The sequence below is a fragment of the Nyctibius grandis genome, chromosome 25 (genome assembly GCF_013368605.1).
Source record: "Nyctibius grandis isolate bNycGra1 chromosome 25, bNycGra1.pri, whole genome shotgun sequence".
NCBI lineage: Eukaryota > Metazoa > Chordata > Aves > Nyctibiiformes > Nyctibiidae > Nyctibius > Nyctibius grandis.
The window spans coordinates 5,836,766-5,854,861 of record NC_090682.1 but is presented as its reverse complement, the minus strand read 5'-3'; the positions used below and the strand labels follow the sequence as shown (position 1 = coordinate 5,854,861).

Below are 18,096 nucleotides of genomic sequence, written 5' to 3'. Positions count from 1 at the left end.
CTAGTCAGAATACAACTAGTTAGAATTCATGTCAAGACATAGTCTAGAAAGTGTCTAAGAGCAAGCTATATACACAACAGGAATGTCTAAGTTAATACCTTGTCCTACCAGAACACAGGGAAACAAACAGGCATAGCAAGTAATTCTCTCCATTTAGCTCACACCCAGGGCTAAAAAAATAATGAGTTGTTCTATCACTCAATCTCCCCTCCCCAACCAAGAAAGGGAATTGGGAAAAGGAGGAACACTTGTGGGTTGACATTTAAACAGAGTTAATAAAATAAGAAAACCAGTATCAATACTAATACAAAAGACACAAAATTATACTTAGCTCATAGAGTGGTCGCAAGTCCCTTGAGGGATAGTAACCAAAAACAAGGAGATAGACGAGAGCAGAGCAAAGAGCCCCCCATCCCAGCAGCTCTGCCTTTTATAGTGACCCTGACTTTAATGATATAGAACACACCTGTGGGGCAGCCTGGGGCAGCTGCCCTGGATTTAACTGCTCATGGCCTTGATCACCATGGCTGGCCACAAACTGAAACAAAATGTAACAGACAAGTGATTCTATAAATTTTATCTCTGCAAAACCAGGACAATAATGTACTACCTTTCCTTCTGAGAACCACTCCAATGAGCTGAAGATCCTGACAGCAATGCATGCAAAATGTAATCAAATAAAAATACCCAGATGAGTCAAAACAGAAGTTTTCAGAAACATGACAAATCATTCTAGGACAATTCTGAAAAGCCAGCAGGCAGGGGTGTAAGGGGGAAAAAAAAGGCTTGTTCTGAACTCTTATCCTAGAAAGGCACTATGAACAACTGCTGAGCTAGTGTCACAGGAAACATATCAAATGGAATAAATTTTATTCACACTTTTTTCTTTTATTATCACTGTTTCATTCAAATGCCTGAACAATTAATAGAGGGTTTTCTTTTTCATGATTCAACATTCTCACCTTTTAGCTAAGTTGAGACAATCCTATATCAGCAAGCTTTTTCAAGAAGACCTTAGTAAAAGTCAGGGAAAAATCCATAATTTTCAAAAAGATACAGAAAATGAGGCAACGAAATTTGCAAGCTCTTCATGTCACTCAGGTAACCAAGACAAGAAACACAGCCCTTTATGTTCCTATGCAGTTCAGCTTCAAAGCATAATGAAAGCAGTAGAGTGCAAGAGAATTTAAATTTAGCAGAGAGCCCCACTTTAAACAAGATTATACAGTTGTTGCAATCTGCTAGCAGATCAAAAGAACATCATTAATTTATGCATATAGGCTTATCACACCCTGAAATACTAATACCATAGGTTCTTTTATATAACATTCCCAGTGCTAGACTTAATATTTGGTTATTTAGTTTGCATTGATTACTATGCCTCTGAATTGTCTGTCTTCCATCTCACAGATATAGTTGATGACACATGCCTTACACCAACTTAGTAACATGTGCAGTGAAAAAGAAAACTGGACTGTTCTTAAATTTGTATCCATGGATGTGTTCTGGTGGCGCAACAAGGCAGGTCTGAGAACATTTCAGATCTTTGGATACCCCAGAAGAGATCCTTTGATTCAAAAGGGGAGGGAAACACCACCACCACCACCATCAGAAAGCAGAGATTCTGGTGAATTGAGTCATGATCTTTAGTGGTTCCTGTTTTGTGATAACAGATCTCACTCTCTTAGACAAAAAAAAAAAAAAAAGAAAGCTCAAGCTGTGCAACGATGGCACAAATTGCAGATTTCAGTGGTGATACAAAGTCCCTTAGTTTCCCACTTGTACGTTCAGATCAAAGCTTCAGTAATGTCGCTGCTCTAAACAACCCTCTCCCTTTCACAGCCCGCTTACGCAGCAGGCTCCCTTGCAGAGAGAATCTGCTGCCCACTGGTTGTCCAGCTCTACACCGTATCTGCACGTAATCTGAGGGAATCCGTGCAATGTACTTGCCTCTCCTGTTTACCTTTTCAATGAATAACAGAGAATTTCTGGCTTCTAACAAACACTTCAAATTGCTTAGTTCCTAATTTCTGATCGATAGCAATGAAATTGCTCTACCAACCTGTATCAGCATCAGCTTTTAAGAGCAACAGAAAACCCCTTTCCAAGATGATGGGATAGAAGGATTTGTTTATGCATTTTTACCTGGAATGAATTGCATCAAAGAGCAGATGAAATGCCGCAAATTAGCAAGCAGGAGGCTGATGGCAGACAGAAGGATTTTGGAGAACATATTCCGCTCGGAAGAAGGCATCAGATGGGAGATGGTCAGGCACAGGTAGGGGTGCCAGGACGGCAGTGCGCAGGCAGCACTGATGGAGCGGCTGTAGAGAGCTGCCTGACATCATCCTTTCAGAATAAAAGCCAGGAATGTCTGCCTGGCAGGGCAGGACGAGCCAGCCTGCCAGCCTGCCTGCCAGCCTGCCTGCCAGCCGCTCCGCTGCTACAGCCCGGCCAGGCAGCGGCAGGGCACGGGGAGAGTGACATGCCTCCAGCCCCAGCAGCTCAGCCGCCCTTAGACCCTCTTGGCAGCTGGGCCAGGTAAGTTGCTGAAGTGCCAAGACAGTTAAAGCATACATTACCACTGGTGGAAAAAATGCTTTATTACTATTTGCCAGTTGTAGCTGGAGAAATTGGATGAACGGGGAGAAGAGATGTATCCATGTACTGAGGAAGCCAGGCTTCAAGGCAGTTCTTTTAAAAATTCTTGTCACCTTGTCTTTTTCACCTGTCAAAAATACTTCTTCTTTCGTTTCAAAATCTGAGTAACCATTTTGCACTTCAAAGAATCTCAAGGCTTTAGGAATACTGGTCGACACACCAGGTTAGACCATCAAATCAGACAGGGAAGGACCAGTGACAGGTGGTGCTCTGCTGTTTCAAGCTAAGGTGGACCTTAGATGGACCCTTTCCTTCAGGATGCCAAGAGAAAGCTGCTAGCACTTTGCAAATGCACTCTGATGGCAATGTTTGTTTTTATGTTATTAAGCAGCTCTTAAAAGCTGCCATATCCCTTGAGAGAGAGCAAGGCAGCATATACAGTACTCTAGGTAGCCCATTCCGCTGTCCTTAAGATGGCACAGATTATTACTCATCCTAAATCTTCTGCTGCAAATTAAGCTGATTTCTTCTTGTCCTTTCTACAAGACACTGTGAACACCTGACTACTGTCCTTTCTGTAACTGACCTGTTACCATGCCTTCCCTTGATTTCTGCTTTCTCAAAATTAAACAAACTCAACTACTTCAACTTTTCCTCACCGATCATGTTTTCTTGGCCCTTTATTATTCCTGTTTCCCACTCTGCCCACTTTGTTTTTAATAAGCAGTGCTAAAAGGCAGTTTCATTTTAAGTAAACATTCACAATCAGCCTTTTCTCGGGGAATAATTCTCTTTGCTGAATACCTAAGCTGTCCCTGCATTATCTGTTATTTCCCATTTTTAGCTTTTAAATAATAGAAGAGCAATGAGAGGAACTGAGTATTAGTTTTTCATCACCTGACACGCTCCAGACTGTGGAGGTACTCAGAGCCAGCTCATAAATGCAAAAGACTCACTGTCAAAAATCCCCTTGACTTCAAGAGGGCCAGAACTTTGTCTAAGATGTTTCCACATTTTTTGTTTTTAAAATCCACTTATATTCTCTTACTGATCTGTCATTTTAGACATTCTTGTTAATTTACTAAGGCACTGCAGCTTAAACAGCAGGAGGAGAAGCTTAAAGAAAACGTAGTTGCCAGCTGAGCTTTGCTGATCAGATTTGGCAGCTTTAAAGCCAATTAATTTTCTGTTCAAACCTCCTTCAGTAAAACTGGAAAGCGGATAGTGATGGGATGGGTGCCAGTTGGATTTCATGTGGAGCTCATTCCTCAGAGACCGAATGAATGAGCTTTTAGTTTCTCATCAGAAGGAGAGAGCAAAAAATTTGGTTTGTTTCTCCCAATAAATACCAAAATACATGAGAGAAGCGAACCGTGCAGAAATATCATTATCAGGGCAGACAAATTGTAGATAAATAGGAAAACAGTAACATTTTATTTTCTAATGGTTTAGAAGAAAAACACTGTATAATGAGTATTCCCATATACATAGATATTGAGTGGAACACTGAAGGGCAGCCAACAGAAAAACGCTCTATGATTTTAGCTAGCAAAGTAATTATGGAAGGCTCCCTTTTAAACAGAAAGATATTTACGTATGAAAGCAATCAGTAAGTGGGTATTTCCATTGCTGAAGTATTTTTTAACTTCAAAAGAGAAGAGACTGGTTTATTTTCAATGGATGTTTAAACTTTCTGAACTTACCATTTCAAGCTGGAATTGTATAAAACTACATATTTTATTCATTTTACTTGGTCAGTGTTTATTTTTATATATATCCTCACATAGATTCGTGCAGTAAAAACAGAAGCTTTGTTGCTCTTAGCAATTTAAAAATTATTTTTAAGACACCTATTTCAAAATCTTACAAAGCTTTGCATGACTTCCCTTTAATAAGCATAACTACACTGTCCATAATCTCAGCTAGGTTACTATGGCCATACTTACTGACTTTACTTTCAATGTCTCTTCAAATTCTAAAATCCCCTTACTACCACAGAGATCCCACTCTAAATTATAACATGTAATGAAAACCAACTACATAAGAAATCGCTGTAGAAAAACAAGAGTCATCATTTAGAGGTATGTCTTGAATTTAACTGCACTTGAATGCCAGACTAAGCAGTTCTTCGTTCATCTAAGAAGTATAGTTTTACTAATTTTTATTGGATTTTATGAGTTTTTTAAATGGAGCAACACTATGGGTCTGTGCCCTCTTGATCCCCTAAGGGAAGAAACTTAGATTATGTGATCCAATAGTTCTCTAAGTTCTGCCTCTTAGGAATACTTAATGCTAGAGCCAAATATTTGCAACTTGGATATATTAGCCACATAAACTAAACCTAGATGATCTAAATCCAGGTGCTCTAAAAAGGTTGCATAATTTTCCCAAGCACAAACAGATAAAACGCAGCAAGTTTCTGACTTCAGTAACAAGCAGATACTTTAACAGTAATGAAATTTGTGTCATTTTTCTTTAAAGGCTTACATAAATAACTATAAGTAAATTTCTAAATTCAGACACTTCATAGATGACAATTTGAAACTCTGCTTTTTGTCATCATTATAGATGATTGTAGATTTTTGAAACACGTAGCACAATATTCTAGAAAATTTAACTACCAAAATCATCTTCTCTTTTTCTCCCACTTTATTCTGTTTAAACAGCATTACCAAGACTGATTACAAAACAAGATGCGATTATTGGGAAAAAGCGAGAGACTGGTAAAATATGAAGTAGACTAGTGGCGAGATTTTTGAAAGTCTTTAGATGCTAAAGATCCTTATGGGATTTTCAAAAGTTCCTAAGCATGTAAGGCGCTTACATGCTTAGGCACTTTTGAAAATCCTACTAAGTACATATCTTCATCTTTAGGTATCTAAATACCTTGGAAAATCTCACCCTAGATGTGCAGTTTCTCTCATTATTTGTTTTAAATAGGATCAGCTTGACAGGTAGTACATTTGCTTGTGACTTTTATCGAATAAAAGGGGGAAAGGAGTATTGATTAAGTCAGAAAGGATTTAAAGAGAAAGTTAATACACAGTACTAGGGTAAAGATAGTCCTTATGCTAGCAACAGGACTATCTAGCACTTTTCTTTATTACATTAGCCTCACAATTTGTACAAATGATGCTTTGTACATTTTATGTTTCATCTTTTTTTAACAGAGTCAAATGACAAGAAAGAAAAAGTGCTCAAAAAACTACATAAGCATCCTCAAATAAACTGGATTTACAGCAAAGTATACTGATGTATCTAAATAACAAAAGAGCAGTGTAATTCTAGATTATGTTAACATTATCTAGTTATTTACTGACATTACCAGCAAAGTTTTGATTATATGCTTTTGTTTCTATCAAAATAGCCTGTGTTTCATTTGAAAAGCTGTAGAAGTATTAAAATATATTCCAAAATTAAGATTTATACCCCTTTATACATTTCCCAAAGTAGTATTCTTAACAGAATTCTCCTATTTCTAAGTTAATCTTTTCAATCTATTTATATTCTAAGACAAAACGGAAATAAGATTGCAAGTACATTCTGCTAAGATTTTAGCACCAAAACATTTTCTAAAGTAGAAATTAAAAAACAGAAAATGGTTAATATGAAATAATCTGAGGTCCTTTTCAACTTATATTGCAAAATTCTATGTGTCATAGAAAAGTTTCTATACTATGTTCTAGAGCGAAAGACTGGTTGTGACAATGAAAGAAAACAACATCCTTAGCAGTGACACTGGAAATACCATGGCTGCTTCTGAATTCAGTTATATTGAACTTCCATAGCCTTAAAGTCAAGCAATGCAAAATTCATTCTACTCTCTTTTTCAAACGCTTCCAATATTTTCTAGGGATGGAAGCATAGGGACAGCCTAAGTGATGGGTCAACAAGTAAAAAAAAAAGATGTTTTAATGTGTAGAATCCATTGGAGTTATAGGATTTAAAACAGATATTTAGTATTGTTTTTTACTAACTACCATTACCCTAGGTATTGTATCTACTTATTTAAAAAATAAGTTGCTGCTTAAGTTGTTGAAAGCTTCCTGAACTGCTAGAAATATTTACATAAGACATTTATGAAACATTCATCATAGCACTCATCATGGTTTGTATTTTAATACATAAAATATACTACAAGTTTTGCTCTGCATTTCTGCAATCTAACAACCTCCATTTAGCTTTGCAGAGTATTTGCGATCACAGTGAATCTCTGTTTCAAACTCTCTCTTTTCTGTTTTAAGTGGTTTTCTATGGTCCTCGCTTCTTTTAAGATTCCGTCAAGTTCTTGGACGTAAGAAGCATCCATCGCTGCTCTCTCACTAAATTGAAAAAATCTGTAGTTAAAATCAATACTAATGCCATTAACTTTCTCACTACTTAGAACTGCTTTTATGCTTTTCTTAAAAATGTGTTGTCTACCAATACTCAGTTTCTGACCAAATTAGTTCTCTGTTGTAACAGAAAATTGCATTTTTATTTCAAGATCTGTGTTTGATAGTTTTCAGCACTAATTTCTCTCAACTGCAGTCACAGTAATCCATATTATCTAGAAAAGTTAGAAGTGCTGTACAAACAGGACAAAGTTCACTTGCCTTAAAATGTGAGCATATTTTGATAACAAGTTCATAATTTCTTTGTTCATCTCTGTTAAAATAAAAGAGTAATTTTATTTAAACATTTGAATGAATTTTCATCTCAATATCAAATTAGGTAATTACATAGTTACTTTCAGTACATTTAATACATCAATACATCACCGTTTAAAACTTTTTCCAGTGGTTCAGGTTTGTGAAGGGACTGTGAGCCCTCAGAAAAAGCCAGATCTGTTTTGTCAAGGGAAGACAACTGAGGATTTTCTGAATCTTCATTCTAGTAACAGAGCACATAAAAAAAAATGCAGGTTCTAGGACTTAAAACAAGCTTAGCACAGATAGAGTTTAACTGAAAAAAAAAGGAGTTTTAAAAAGATCTTGAGAGACTGTTTTCAGAGAAAGTACAAGTGGTATTGGCTTCACAGCATCAACACCATCCATCGTGAACAGGCACAGAATCTAGGGGAGTGGGTGGGAAGTACCAGCCTGATATCTTTGCTTGTATCAGTAAAAGCTGGTGCATTTCAGCAGCTCGCTCTCAAGAAGTTCTACATAACTGTGTTGCAGTGCATACCCAATTCTGTTGGTCTTCAAACACTAAGAGAAATTTTAGTCTCCTCATAGATGAAAGTCATATGTTTCCCCTAACCTACATAAACTGACATGGAGCTCTCTGCCTTCTCTCCTTGACAGGAACCCATAGCAATGCCAGAGAAGGACATGGGGGCAGTGGGGTTGCATTGCTCCTCTGGGGCCAGAAGAAGGGCCCAAGGCCTCCCTCCCTTCGTCATACAGTACTGCTCACCTCCATCTCTTTTTTACGTTTACTTCTATTTTCATCGGATTTTTGTGTGTTGCTTGTCATCGTTGCCTGATAAAAAGTACATATTTGGTAAGTGGTTATCTTGTACAACTGGAAAACATATCTACATAAACACGTGTAAAACCTGTAACCAGTACCTCTGTAAGCTCCTCTGCAAAGGAGCTCTCCTCACTGGAGAGAGGCAGAGCCTCAAGGCACGGGGAGAGCACCGACTGGGGCTGGAGGCCGCGGCTCCAAGTCCCGGGCCGTCCCAGGCCAGGCTGGGCCGGGCTGCAGCTCACAGCCCAGGCGCTTTCAGTGGGGCCCAAGGCCGATCCTGCCTTATCCAGAAGGGATCTGTCCCTCCCCAGCTCTGCCTATGCTTCCCCAGGACCCGCCGCCCTGGAGGCCTCCCCACGCTCGCCGGACCCCTCTCCTCAGGCAGCGCCGGCGCGGGCCGGGTAACGGGTCTCGCGGCCGCTGGTAGCCGTTAACGGCCGGCGCGCGCGAGGGCGGCCGCGGCGGGGGAGCTGCCGGGGAGAGCGGCCGCCCCCGCTCCTCACACGGCCGGCGGCTACGGCGGGCTGCAGCCCGGCCCCGCAGCCCTGCCCCGGAGCCCGGCCCCAGCCGCCTGCAGCCCTCGCGTTGCCCGGGCCGCGGCGGCTGTAGGACGGCCGGCGGTGGGCTACCCAGCCCGCTCCCGCAGAGGCGTTGGCAGCCGGGGCCCCCGGAGAAAGGCCAACGCCTGCCAGGCTTACCCCTAAACTACTACTGTTTCAGCGATCCCCGGAAAGAAGCGTTTCATCCCAATTCCATGGTTGAGTCGAAGCATGATGAGACCGCCTGTAGCTATTTTAAAGTGTTGCGCTGTCCAGTCAATTTCCTAAATCCTGGCTTCATTAGCTACAGTGAAGAAAACCATTGCAAGATCGGAAGTTACGTTGGAGTAAAGGGAATTCTTCCTCTGGCTTTTTTTTTTTTTCATCTTTAATTTCTGTTTTTAAGAGAAGAAAGTTAACCTTACACGTGTTATCCAAATAGACTCTGAAAGTCAAAACTCAAGACAAGAAATGAAACCGCTGAAACAAGAACTAAATACTTCCCCAAAGTAGAAACAATATTTGATATGCTGCCATGGCCCACTTCATTAAATTCTCAAAAAATATTAGAGATTTTCATGTTATTAGCAATACTATCTAAACATTAAGAAATAGATATGAAAGAATATGCTAGGAACTTAAAGTATTTATCTAATTGAGTTACCATTACTCTGTTAAGATATTTTTATTAACAGACCACCCGAACTAAAATAAATGAAACATCTCAATTGTTTTACCACTTTCAGTACCTTATGGATGTGGAGAAAGCTCAGACCAAAAAAAACCCCAATTATCTAAGCCATTACTCTAAAAGTATTTCCAGTTCCTTTAAGATTGGAGATATTAAAATGCCAGGAGAAATGAAAGCTTAAAAATTACAATAGAAGCTGTTGTTCCGAGTTAGACCCTGGTCCTTATAAATGCAAATATGTACAGACTAAGAGAAGAAAAAGGATTTTCTTCAATGTGCTAAATGACCTAAATGAATTTTTAGGTCTCAAAGGTTGACAAGAAAGACCAAGTCCTCCTTCTTGATAGTTTCATATACAATGTCAATAGGCCAAAAATATTCGTGCCAGCAGTTCATACAAAATAAACAATGTTGGCTGACTGGCGCTGGTTTTGGTGCTTTTGCACAAATTTTGGTACCAAGGACAATATTATTGAATATTTCACTAGTGATCTGAATGTAAATTTAAACTTAATGAGGAAAAATGGCTAAATGATAACTAATTATTACAGCATTCGTTTTTTTAAAAGAATATTTTTGGCAGTGAAATGAAAAGTTAGGTATCTGGGAACGAGAAATGCAAGTAGTATCACCCAAACGGGGAACTCTCCTGAATAAAGCTCTGGTGCCCAAATTTTCAAAAAACTGTTACAAGTCAATTGGAGTGAAAAAAAGAGGCATTAATATTATTCTGAAGCTGTAGAAAATTATTCAGAAGTAGAACTTAAAGGGCAGAAGCTGTTTATTTTAGTTGAAAAATACCAAGAGGCAATTTGATTGTACTTCACAGGAAGGAACCATTTGTTACGAAATGGCTATCAGGAAAATCTACAGAAATGGGTAACCAGAACCAAAAGCCAGTTAAATTTAGAAAGATAGATTTTGGTTTTTTTGTGTAAGAACCAACCATTCAAATAAAGTACCAAGAGGAACGGTAGAATTACAGTTGTTGTATATAGAAATCAGCTAGATCTAGGTATTTAAATCAAATTTGGATATCTCTCTGGTATACAGGTTTAGGTAAACACAACACACATGTACTGAACGCTATGGAGCAAAATGGGAAGTTGAAAGGGGATGATATAATACTGCTGTCTGGTTGGAACTCAGTGTGAGTGTAAACAGGGATATATACTTCTCATCTGAAAGCAGTAGCTGCCAACAATATATTTTCTTTCTTTGCCTGTAGGAAACAGGTTTTACTCTGTTGCTGAATTCTTCCACTTTTTAAAAATTCTTCTGAATCAATTTCATTAGTTTCTTTCAACAACTTTAAAGAAAGAAGATAAATTTCTGTAGCACATATAGTTTTTGTTTGTCCTAACATGTCAGTGAAATACACTGTTCCCTGTGGGTAGAATAGTCAAAATCCATGGTTATTAGTAAAATAGACAGTATTTTTATTTGTAGGATTATTATTTCAGATGAGGTTGAAAGATGCACCTTTAACCTCAAAATTGTCTCCCTAATTTTATGATATAGATATTAAAGCATTCCCCACAGACATACATTGCGCCTTTTTTTTTTTTTCCCCTTCCAAGAGCAGTAACAGGCATGCAGACAGGTGAGAGAACGTCTTAGGGTCGGTTTTGGTTGGGTTTTTTTTGGGATTTGGGTTTTCTGAGGGTTTTGGTGTGGGGTTTTTCCCCCACACACACAGTCCAGTGCTAAAACTTGAGCCTCTTCAGTTTACCCTCTGAAGTACACAGCTGAATGCCCTAATGCCTTGCTCCTCAGCATTACGAACAGAAAATCAAGGCATGGAGTTCTGCAAGTTCCACAAACTATACAAAATATTGGTTAATTATTCATTTCCAAGTTTGCTTTCCTGTTTCTTACGGCCTTAGTTGTCCCACCACTACACAGCGTTTGCCACTGCAGTTATAGCAACATTTGTCACATTAAGTACTCCACAAACACCGAAGGCAGCACTTACATTCTGAAAAAGCATCTCACTTTGGGGCTGCATCAGTTGGGTATCAGTAAGGGCTATCACCATTTTATTTATTTGCAATTAGTACATACCTGAGAAACTTCACAGTTGGTAAACTAGGAGCTATCTATTAATCTGGCTTCCACTACTAGCCAGTTTCTGCCTGTTTCCCTGAGAGGAACTGAAATTCCTCCCCTGAAGCTACTTATGTACAAAGGGATAGAAGATAATTTGAAGACTTCCCACCAGACACCAGTATTATATTCCTTAGTATTGTTATAAAGAACTGGATACACGCAATGTGTTTTCAGTCCTAAACTGGCTTCCCCCAAGGCAGATGCAATGTTTACGGGCAACTTACAAGCGTGTGGAGAAAGGGAAGTCTAGCTGACGGCTAGTACCTGTTTCAAAACTGCCTCTTTACGGACCAAGCAAACGGACTGCAACACGCTGGTGTAGAAAGAAAACAGGTCCTCTGACGACATCCGTGTGAGATAAAGGAGTACAGCTTCCTTTGTAATCTCCGATTCGCCTGGCTTGCTGTCTATGTCGAAGAAGGGAAGTGCTGCTGAATAAATGCAGACGTAGGCAGATATCTTGGGAAAGAGTACTGATTTCCTCTGCAGTCTGTTCAGCCGGGTTTTTTTTCCCGTTGCAGTGATGCAAGCCGCTACAAAATCCCCCTCCCTCGATCGCTCTGGCAGCCCCCACCTGCCGCAGCGGACATCGCTCTCCTCCCAGCTCGGCGGAGCCCATGGAGGTGACACGGCCGTGACACCCGCCGCGGGACAGCCCCACGGCTCCCGCCGCCCCCGCACGAGGTGCGCCTGCGTGCGGGGAGCGGGCCGGGGCCGCGTCCCGGGGCGGGGGCGAAGCGGTGGGCTGTGGCCACGGGAGCGGCCACCGGCGGTCCCCGCCCTTCCTTTTCGCATCGTTCCGCCGCAGCCCGCCGAGGAGTGAGGTAGGATCACGGCCGCCTCTCTGCCCTCGCCCCGGGGCTGCCGCGGCCCTGCCCGGCAGCCGGCTGCTCGCCCACCCCGATCGCTCCGCGAGCAGCCCGGCGGGGGGGCACGGTGCACACGGGATGACGGCGTGAGGCGGCTGCCCCTCACCGCTGCCCCCCGCCGCGGAGCAGGGGCTGGGGCAGGGCAGCGCAGCCGGCGTGGGGGCACCGCCGTCCCCCCCGAGGGGCGGAGATGCTCCGACCGCATTTGCGGCGCGGGCTGGCAGCCGTCCCGCCGTGGGACCGGCCGCGGTCCCTTTCGTGCTGCTGCAGCAAGCGGCAGAGCCCTGCCCTCCGCCGGGGCTGGCAGCTGCGCGCCATCGAGGTACCCGCGCTGCCCCGGGCTCTGCTCCGCTTCTGCATCCCTGTTTCTGCGCGGGCAAGTCACTACACACTACCTCGCACAGTCAGCTAAAAACTTTTTTACCATTCCTTTCAAACGTGCTTGGTAAAAGATCTAACCAGCTTTTACTATGCATCAGGGAAGAAGTGTAGTCGTTCTGCGTTTTACTCATTACACGAAGGGCCACGTTCTCCTTTAATCCTTTATCAATAAGTCCTGCCTGTGCCTTCCCCTCTTCTTTAGAATAACAGAGTAGTCTTTGACTTCTTGGTTTACTTCACTACATAGGGGGCATGCACTGTTTGCTGTTGTGGTATTTCGTTTTAAAGGCTTGGGTATCCACGTTTGGAAACACAGACCAGTCCTCTGCTATCAACCTGGGTGTCTTTTCTGCACAGACCAGCTAGAACTATGTACCATATAAAAATAGGATGAGAAAAAATCACTGTCAAATACATTCCTCAAAGTGCTTTACTACAGGCACAAGGAAATCACTCTGATTCCCTCCACCGCAATCCCTAAGGTTGATGTGTATGCTTATTTACTTAAGTTGGCATTGCTCAGTTGTTTTGTATAATGAGTCTTTTCAAAGTGGTGAGAAAGAGCCTTGGAAGTAAGCCAAACGTATTGACTGTGCAATAAAATCCCAGTGCGAGAGCCAGTTCTTCCCATTGTTTACCTAGCTTTAACACATTTATTACATTTGTTGTTTCTGTGGCTAGTGCAAGGGGAAAAAAATGCCTTGACAGGAGTTTGTAGGTTTGAATGAAGCACTTCATATTCTAGACTACTTACAAAAAAGTGACTTCAGTGTTTTTACAATCACTATTGTTGGCTTTGTTTCTTTAATGCTGTCTGATCAACAAGTTTCCGTGCATTCTGCTGTGCCTGTCTCCTCCTGTGTGTTGTATACAGAGGCTAGGCACATAGCTCCAGGCTGACGACTTCATGCAGATGCTGGGCTCCTCAAGGTTAGATGCAGTGAATGTCAGTGATGGTGTTACTTTGTGCATCTGGGCCAAAAATTTTACACCAATCACAAAGCCAAGTAAATCTGATCTTGCAGATAGTAAAGTAGGTAGTTGTTATTTTGGGAAACTAAAACACCTTTATTTCTGAAAACATAGATAAAATGGGTAAGAACATTCTGATGTATGGCATACACAGAAAGCATTTTAGGAAAATTAACAAAGTTAGAAACACCACAAGCAAATCGCTGCTACTGCAAATTAAACTCCATCCCAACTTCTCTAGGAACCTACACAATTCCAGCTCAAGATGCAAAAGATATTTCCCCTTTTCCAAGGGGCAAAGGTGGACAAAGTTTTGGGTATTTTGGAAGTCACGTGTTTTATAGAGGGAACCTGGAAGATCAGTCTGTGTAGACTTAGTAAAACTTCTATGGCTTAATGGCCAGTAGCAGGGTGCTTAATCCAGTCTTAGTCACTTCCCTATTTGAAAATTAGAAACAGAAAATCAAATGACCTTGGGATAGTATGATAATTTTTGCAGGTCCAAGAGAAGAGAACTAATTTGATGAGGTATGTTCATGGAGCTACTTATTAGCGTTCTCATAGAAAATGGTAGTGAGTTAGTTATTCCCGTGTAACATCACCTAAGTCAATGAAACGTTTTGTAAAATAACAGAACTTGAAGGATGTTCTGTGTTATTCTAAATAATGATAAAAGGCAACAGAGGAGGAGACCAATTATTTAAAAAAGTAGTTTTCAATAGGTAGTGAAACATGCCCGCCCTATTACAGTATCATGCGCTAGAAGAGAACTAGTCCAAGGACTCCCTTGCCTTATAGAGTAAGAAGCATTGTTCTTCACTCTGAATCTTCTCATGTGTTTTTGGCAGAGTGAAGATGAGTGGTGAAGAGATTCTTATGTGTGCAGTACAACTTGGAGAAAATTTCTGCCTCTATTTTGCAGGTAATTATTACCCACTACTGAAAGAGACACACTGTGTCTTCTTTCTGCATAGAAGATCAAAAGCTGATATGCAGTTCAATCCTTTCCTTGGGCTGGCATCCCTGTTTTGTGGAATCCTATTTTTTACTCCCATGTTACCTGAGCAATCCTCAAAGCAGTTACAATCCCCACCCACTTAGAAGAATGGTAGTTCTTAGATTATGGAGCCAGGCTGTTCACAGCAAAAAGGATCTGAGTTTTTGAGACAGCTGTCCCAGTGCGTTAACAGGTCAGTACCATATTATTGCTGAACGCCTTAAGCATTTAATAACTTTTTCTGTTTGAATACTGATTAAAAACAATTCCTTTATCAGTCTGATTTCACCTATTTTTCCCATAAGCTTCAGTTTGAAGTATTGTTAGCCAAGTAGCTGAGTCAGATGAATATTTGTTGCTTCATACAATGTATTCCCATAAAGGACGCTCAGAAGTGTTGTAATACGGTGGGGTGGACTTGGAATAAGTGGATAACTTCCAATCTTAAAGGATAAAGTTAGTTAGAAAACAGTCTCTTCCTTAGAAGCAATTTGTAATGACTGTTTCTAGTCCCTCTGCTCACCTAGAATAAAGGTGCTGATGAAAACAAAAATTTGCATGCCATTTATTCCTTGGTTATAGGCTTAAACTGACCTGAGCTGCTCACCCTTAAGTAACCCTGAAACATTTTGCATGCCTCTTGGTTTGGTGGTAACTCCAGTTCTCAAATGACTGGTGGTTTCATCATTCTCTTGAGTTTGTTATGCTCACAAAACACACCCTGTAGTTAGAAGAGCTCAGCTTGGTGAGTTAGTGATACTGGGGAGTACAACTGGAAATACGTAGGTGGCTGGCTGGCCGGCTTCCAACTTTGCAGAACAAAACTGGGTAGAAAGTGGTTTCTTTTGTGGGGGCAGCGCTTAATGTTGTTTTTTCTTGCCTTTTTTTCATTGCTCACTTGGAACCTAGACGATGATGGTAAGCTGAAAGCTCCTCATTTATTAACTTCATTATCAATTTTACCCAAACTAACATGCTCACGCTTACTAACCCACAAATGCTTTGTGTGCCTTAGAGAACAAGTTTTCGAACTGATGGCTACAGTGAAAAAGAGAGCTACAGCTCACCTTCCCCTTCTGAAGCTGATGTTGCTTTATTTCTCCTAAGGTACAGGGTATGGCTTCCCTAACAGGGGGACTTTTTAATGAAATTCTGATTGTTGGGCAAAAGAGAGAACTGTTTCTTCTGAACTCTCATTAACAGATACAGTAGCTTCTCTTGCTTATATATACAGACTGCTGTATTCTGGGAAATCCTTCTGTCTTGCCTCGATTGCTACAAGCCAGAGGTAGAAAGAATGACATGGCCTCCATTCTGTTTGAGATTGCCTTCTAAGAACTTATTTCACCCGGTATCCTTAATGACAAGATCAAGCCTGTAGCAAACTGTTAAGATCTGAGGAGATTACAGCTGAAATATTTGACCCTCTTTCCTTAATATTCCTACAGGGCTGGAATGCGATGCTTTTTGTAAGGAAAAAAGTCTCCACCGAGTCCTTCGAAATGTAAATAGCCAGTTGCTTGTGGTCCGACCAGACTTAAACATGGCAGCCTTTGAAGATGTGACCGATCAGGAGATGAAATCTGGTACACTGTTTTCCAAACATATACTATAACCATTGCACTGTTTCTTTATCCTAATGTGCTTTTGTTCTTTGTAATCACTGACTCTAAATGCTGAGACTGAGAGTAAAGACTTTAACTTCATTTGTAAGAATAAAGCTAAGCTCAGATGAAATTTTGTGTCTTCTGCATTGGTGAAGGATTAGATTTCTGGATTCACATGCTTTCTTGCAAATTCAAAATCTTGGTTATTGAATGATTGTAGAAAGTCAAATACGTGCTACCAGCAGCCATAAAAATTCAATTCCTGGCTTTCCTGTCAGGAAAAGTATCCTGGGAAGACAGCAGCTGCCAGTGGAATTGTAAGACGTAATATGGTTGAGTTGTTGCAGCTCTCTCATGTGCAGACTGTTAATAATAAACAATTTCTATTTAGGCAGTGGAATGCACTTCAACATTCACTGTTACAAAACTACCACACCTTCAGTAGGGGTGCCTGTTGCATTCAGCATCCAGGTAGAAGATAAAAGCTACTACATGTGTTGTGAGAAAGAATGTGGAAAAATGATAGTTCGATTTAGGGTAAGTATCTGCTTGCCATACGTTATGTATGTAAAAGTAGTAGGCAAAACTAAGAATTCACACACGTGTGCTGAAACAAGATTGCTCAGGTCTTGTGCTGGGACTAACCCATTCCCTTTTCCTTCCTCAGGAAGGAGAAGTTCCCGAAGAAATTCCTGGTGAAAGTAACGTAATCTTTTTCAAAACGATGTTTACATCTTGTAGCTCCAGAGCATTTAAGTTTGAATGCTCACTAGAACAAGGAATGTTTTTGGCCTTTGAGGAAGAAGGCTGCTTAAGAAAATTAATTCTAAAGAAACTGTCAAGAGAAGATGAAGTGGATGAAACCATGAAGATAAGTTTCTAACAAGTCAGAATGAAAGTCACAATAAATCTGCACTGCCTGTTGATCAAACAGCTTTTGAATTATGTGTCTCATAGATGAAGTAGACCTAGTTTGAGGAGGGAGAGAAAACTCTTTAAAGTGACGGATTTCTGTTAATTTTCATGCACTTGTCCAATAAACACTTTGAGGTTACTTTTTTGCATCAAGATTATTTCCTGAGCACCTTCATCAGTCTCAGTTACACAGCGACATTCTAACGTTCAACTGAAGTAGAAACAACAGACAAGTAAAGGTTTTTAAAGTTAACAGTAAATTGTAGGTTAGTGATGAAATGAAACAGACATTTGTCCTAACAATTTGGAACCATACACTTGTAAGTATGGCTGGCTCCCATAAGGACCCTATCTTATTCTGTGTATGTGACAACACAGCATACATCAGGGTCGAGCTGTGAACTCCATTGCACATTTGGAGCTGAGCAAGCAGTGGATTTCATCAAAACCAGAATTAAGGTAATGCATTCTGAATATTTAATTATGAGGAAATTGATAGGGCATACATTATTCTTTTCTTCTACATGTAATATGTGTGTTGCGTCTTCCTCTTCTGTTCCAACTCCAGGTAGCGATAACCTGGACATTGGTTGCAGCTGGGGTCTTGGGTCTTCGACTTGTCATGCAGAAGAGCTGGTACAATTGTCATACCCCATACAGGCACAAGTAATCAGAGAGAACAGGAAGGCCTGTATCTGTCATGAAATGGGGGAAAATCCTCAAGTTTGCAGAAGAGATAAGACAAGTCTCAAGACTTGGTTTAATAAAAAACAAAACAAACCAAAACTATAATTTCAAGGGCTCTAAAAAAAGCACAGAGACGTGAAACTGCTGTCATAACTGTGTGTGTCTCAGCTTTTCATGTTATGCTGCCCCTGCCATTTCACCTATCTAGCTGCTACAGGAGCACCTAGAGGCAGTAAGAAACCAATTATTTAGAATGGGGTACAGCCACCAC

The 18,096-nt window shown here is 40.8% G+C and overlaps 2 protein-coding genes across 2 annotated transcripts; one reads left to right on the top strand and one right to left on the bottom strand.

Moving 5' to 3' along the window:
• Positions 1-6,778: 6,778 nt before the first annotated feature.
• Positions 6,779-8,061, bottom strand: TEX12 (testis expressed 12). The gene is made up of 4 exons (XM_068418321.1): positions 8,002-8,061; positions 7,362-7,473; positions 7,197-7,248; positions 6,779-6,923 (listed from the first exon to the last, which is right to left on the bottom strand). The coding sequence occupies exons 1-4, from the start codon at positions 8,059-8,061 to the stop codon at positions 6,779-6,781; spliced, it is 369 nt and encodes a 122-aa protein (XP_068274422.1).
• Positions 8,062-14,403: 6,342 nt separating this feature from the next.
• Positions 14,404-17,197, top strand: IL18 (interleukin 18). The gene is given in 6 exon segments (XM_068418250.1): positions 14,404-14,541; positions 15,526-15,534; positions 16,065-16,202; positions 16,615-16,760; positions 16,891-17,091; positions 17,094-17,197. Coding segments are annotated over 6 exon segments (648 nt in total). The 5' UTR covers positions 14,404-14,474; the 3' UTR covers positions 17,181-17,197.
• Positions 17,198-18,096: the final 899 nt, after the last annotated feature.

Coding starts and splice junctions, on each gene's coding strand:
- TEX12 (XM_068418321.1), bottom strand. CDS start 8,061: ATGACAAGCAACACACAAAAATCCGATGAAAATAGAAGTAAACGTAAA. Junction 7,474..8,001: donor AACGTAAAAAAGAGATGGAG/GTGAGCAGTACT, acceptor CTCTGTTACTAG/AATGAAGATTCAGAAAATCC. Junction 7,249..7,361: donor ACTGGAAAAAGTTTTAAACG/GTGATGTATTGA, acceptor TTATTTTAACAG/AGATGAACAAAGAAATTATG.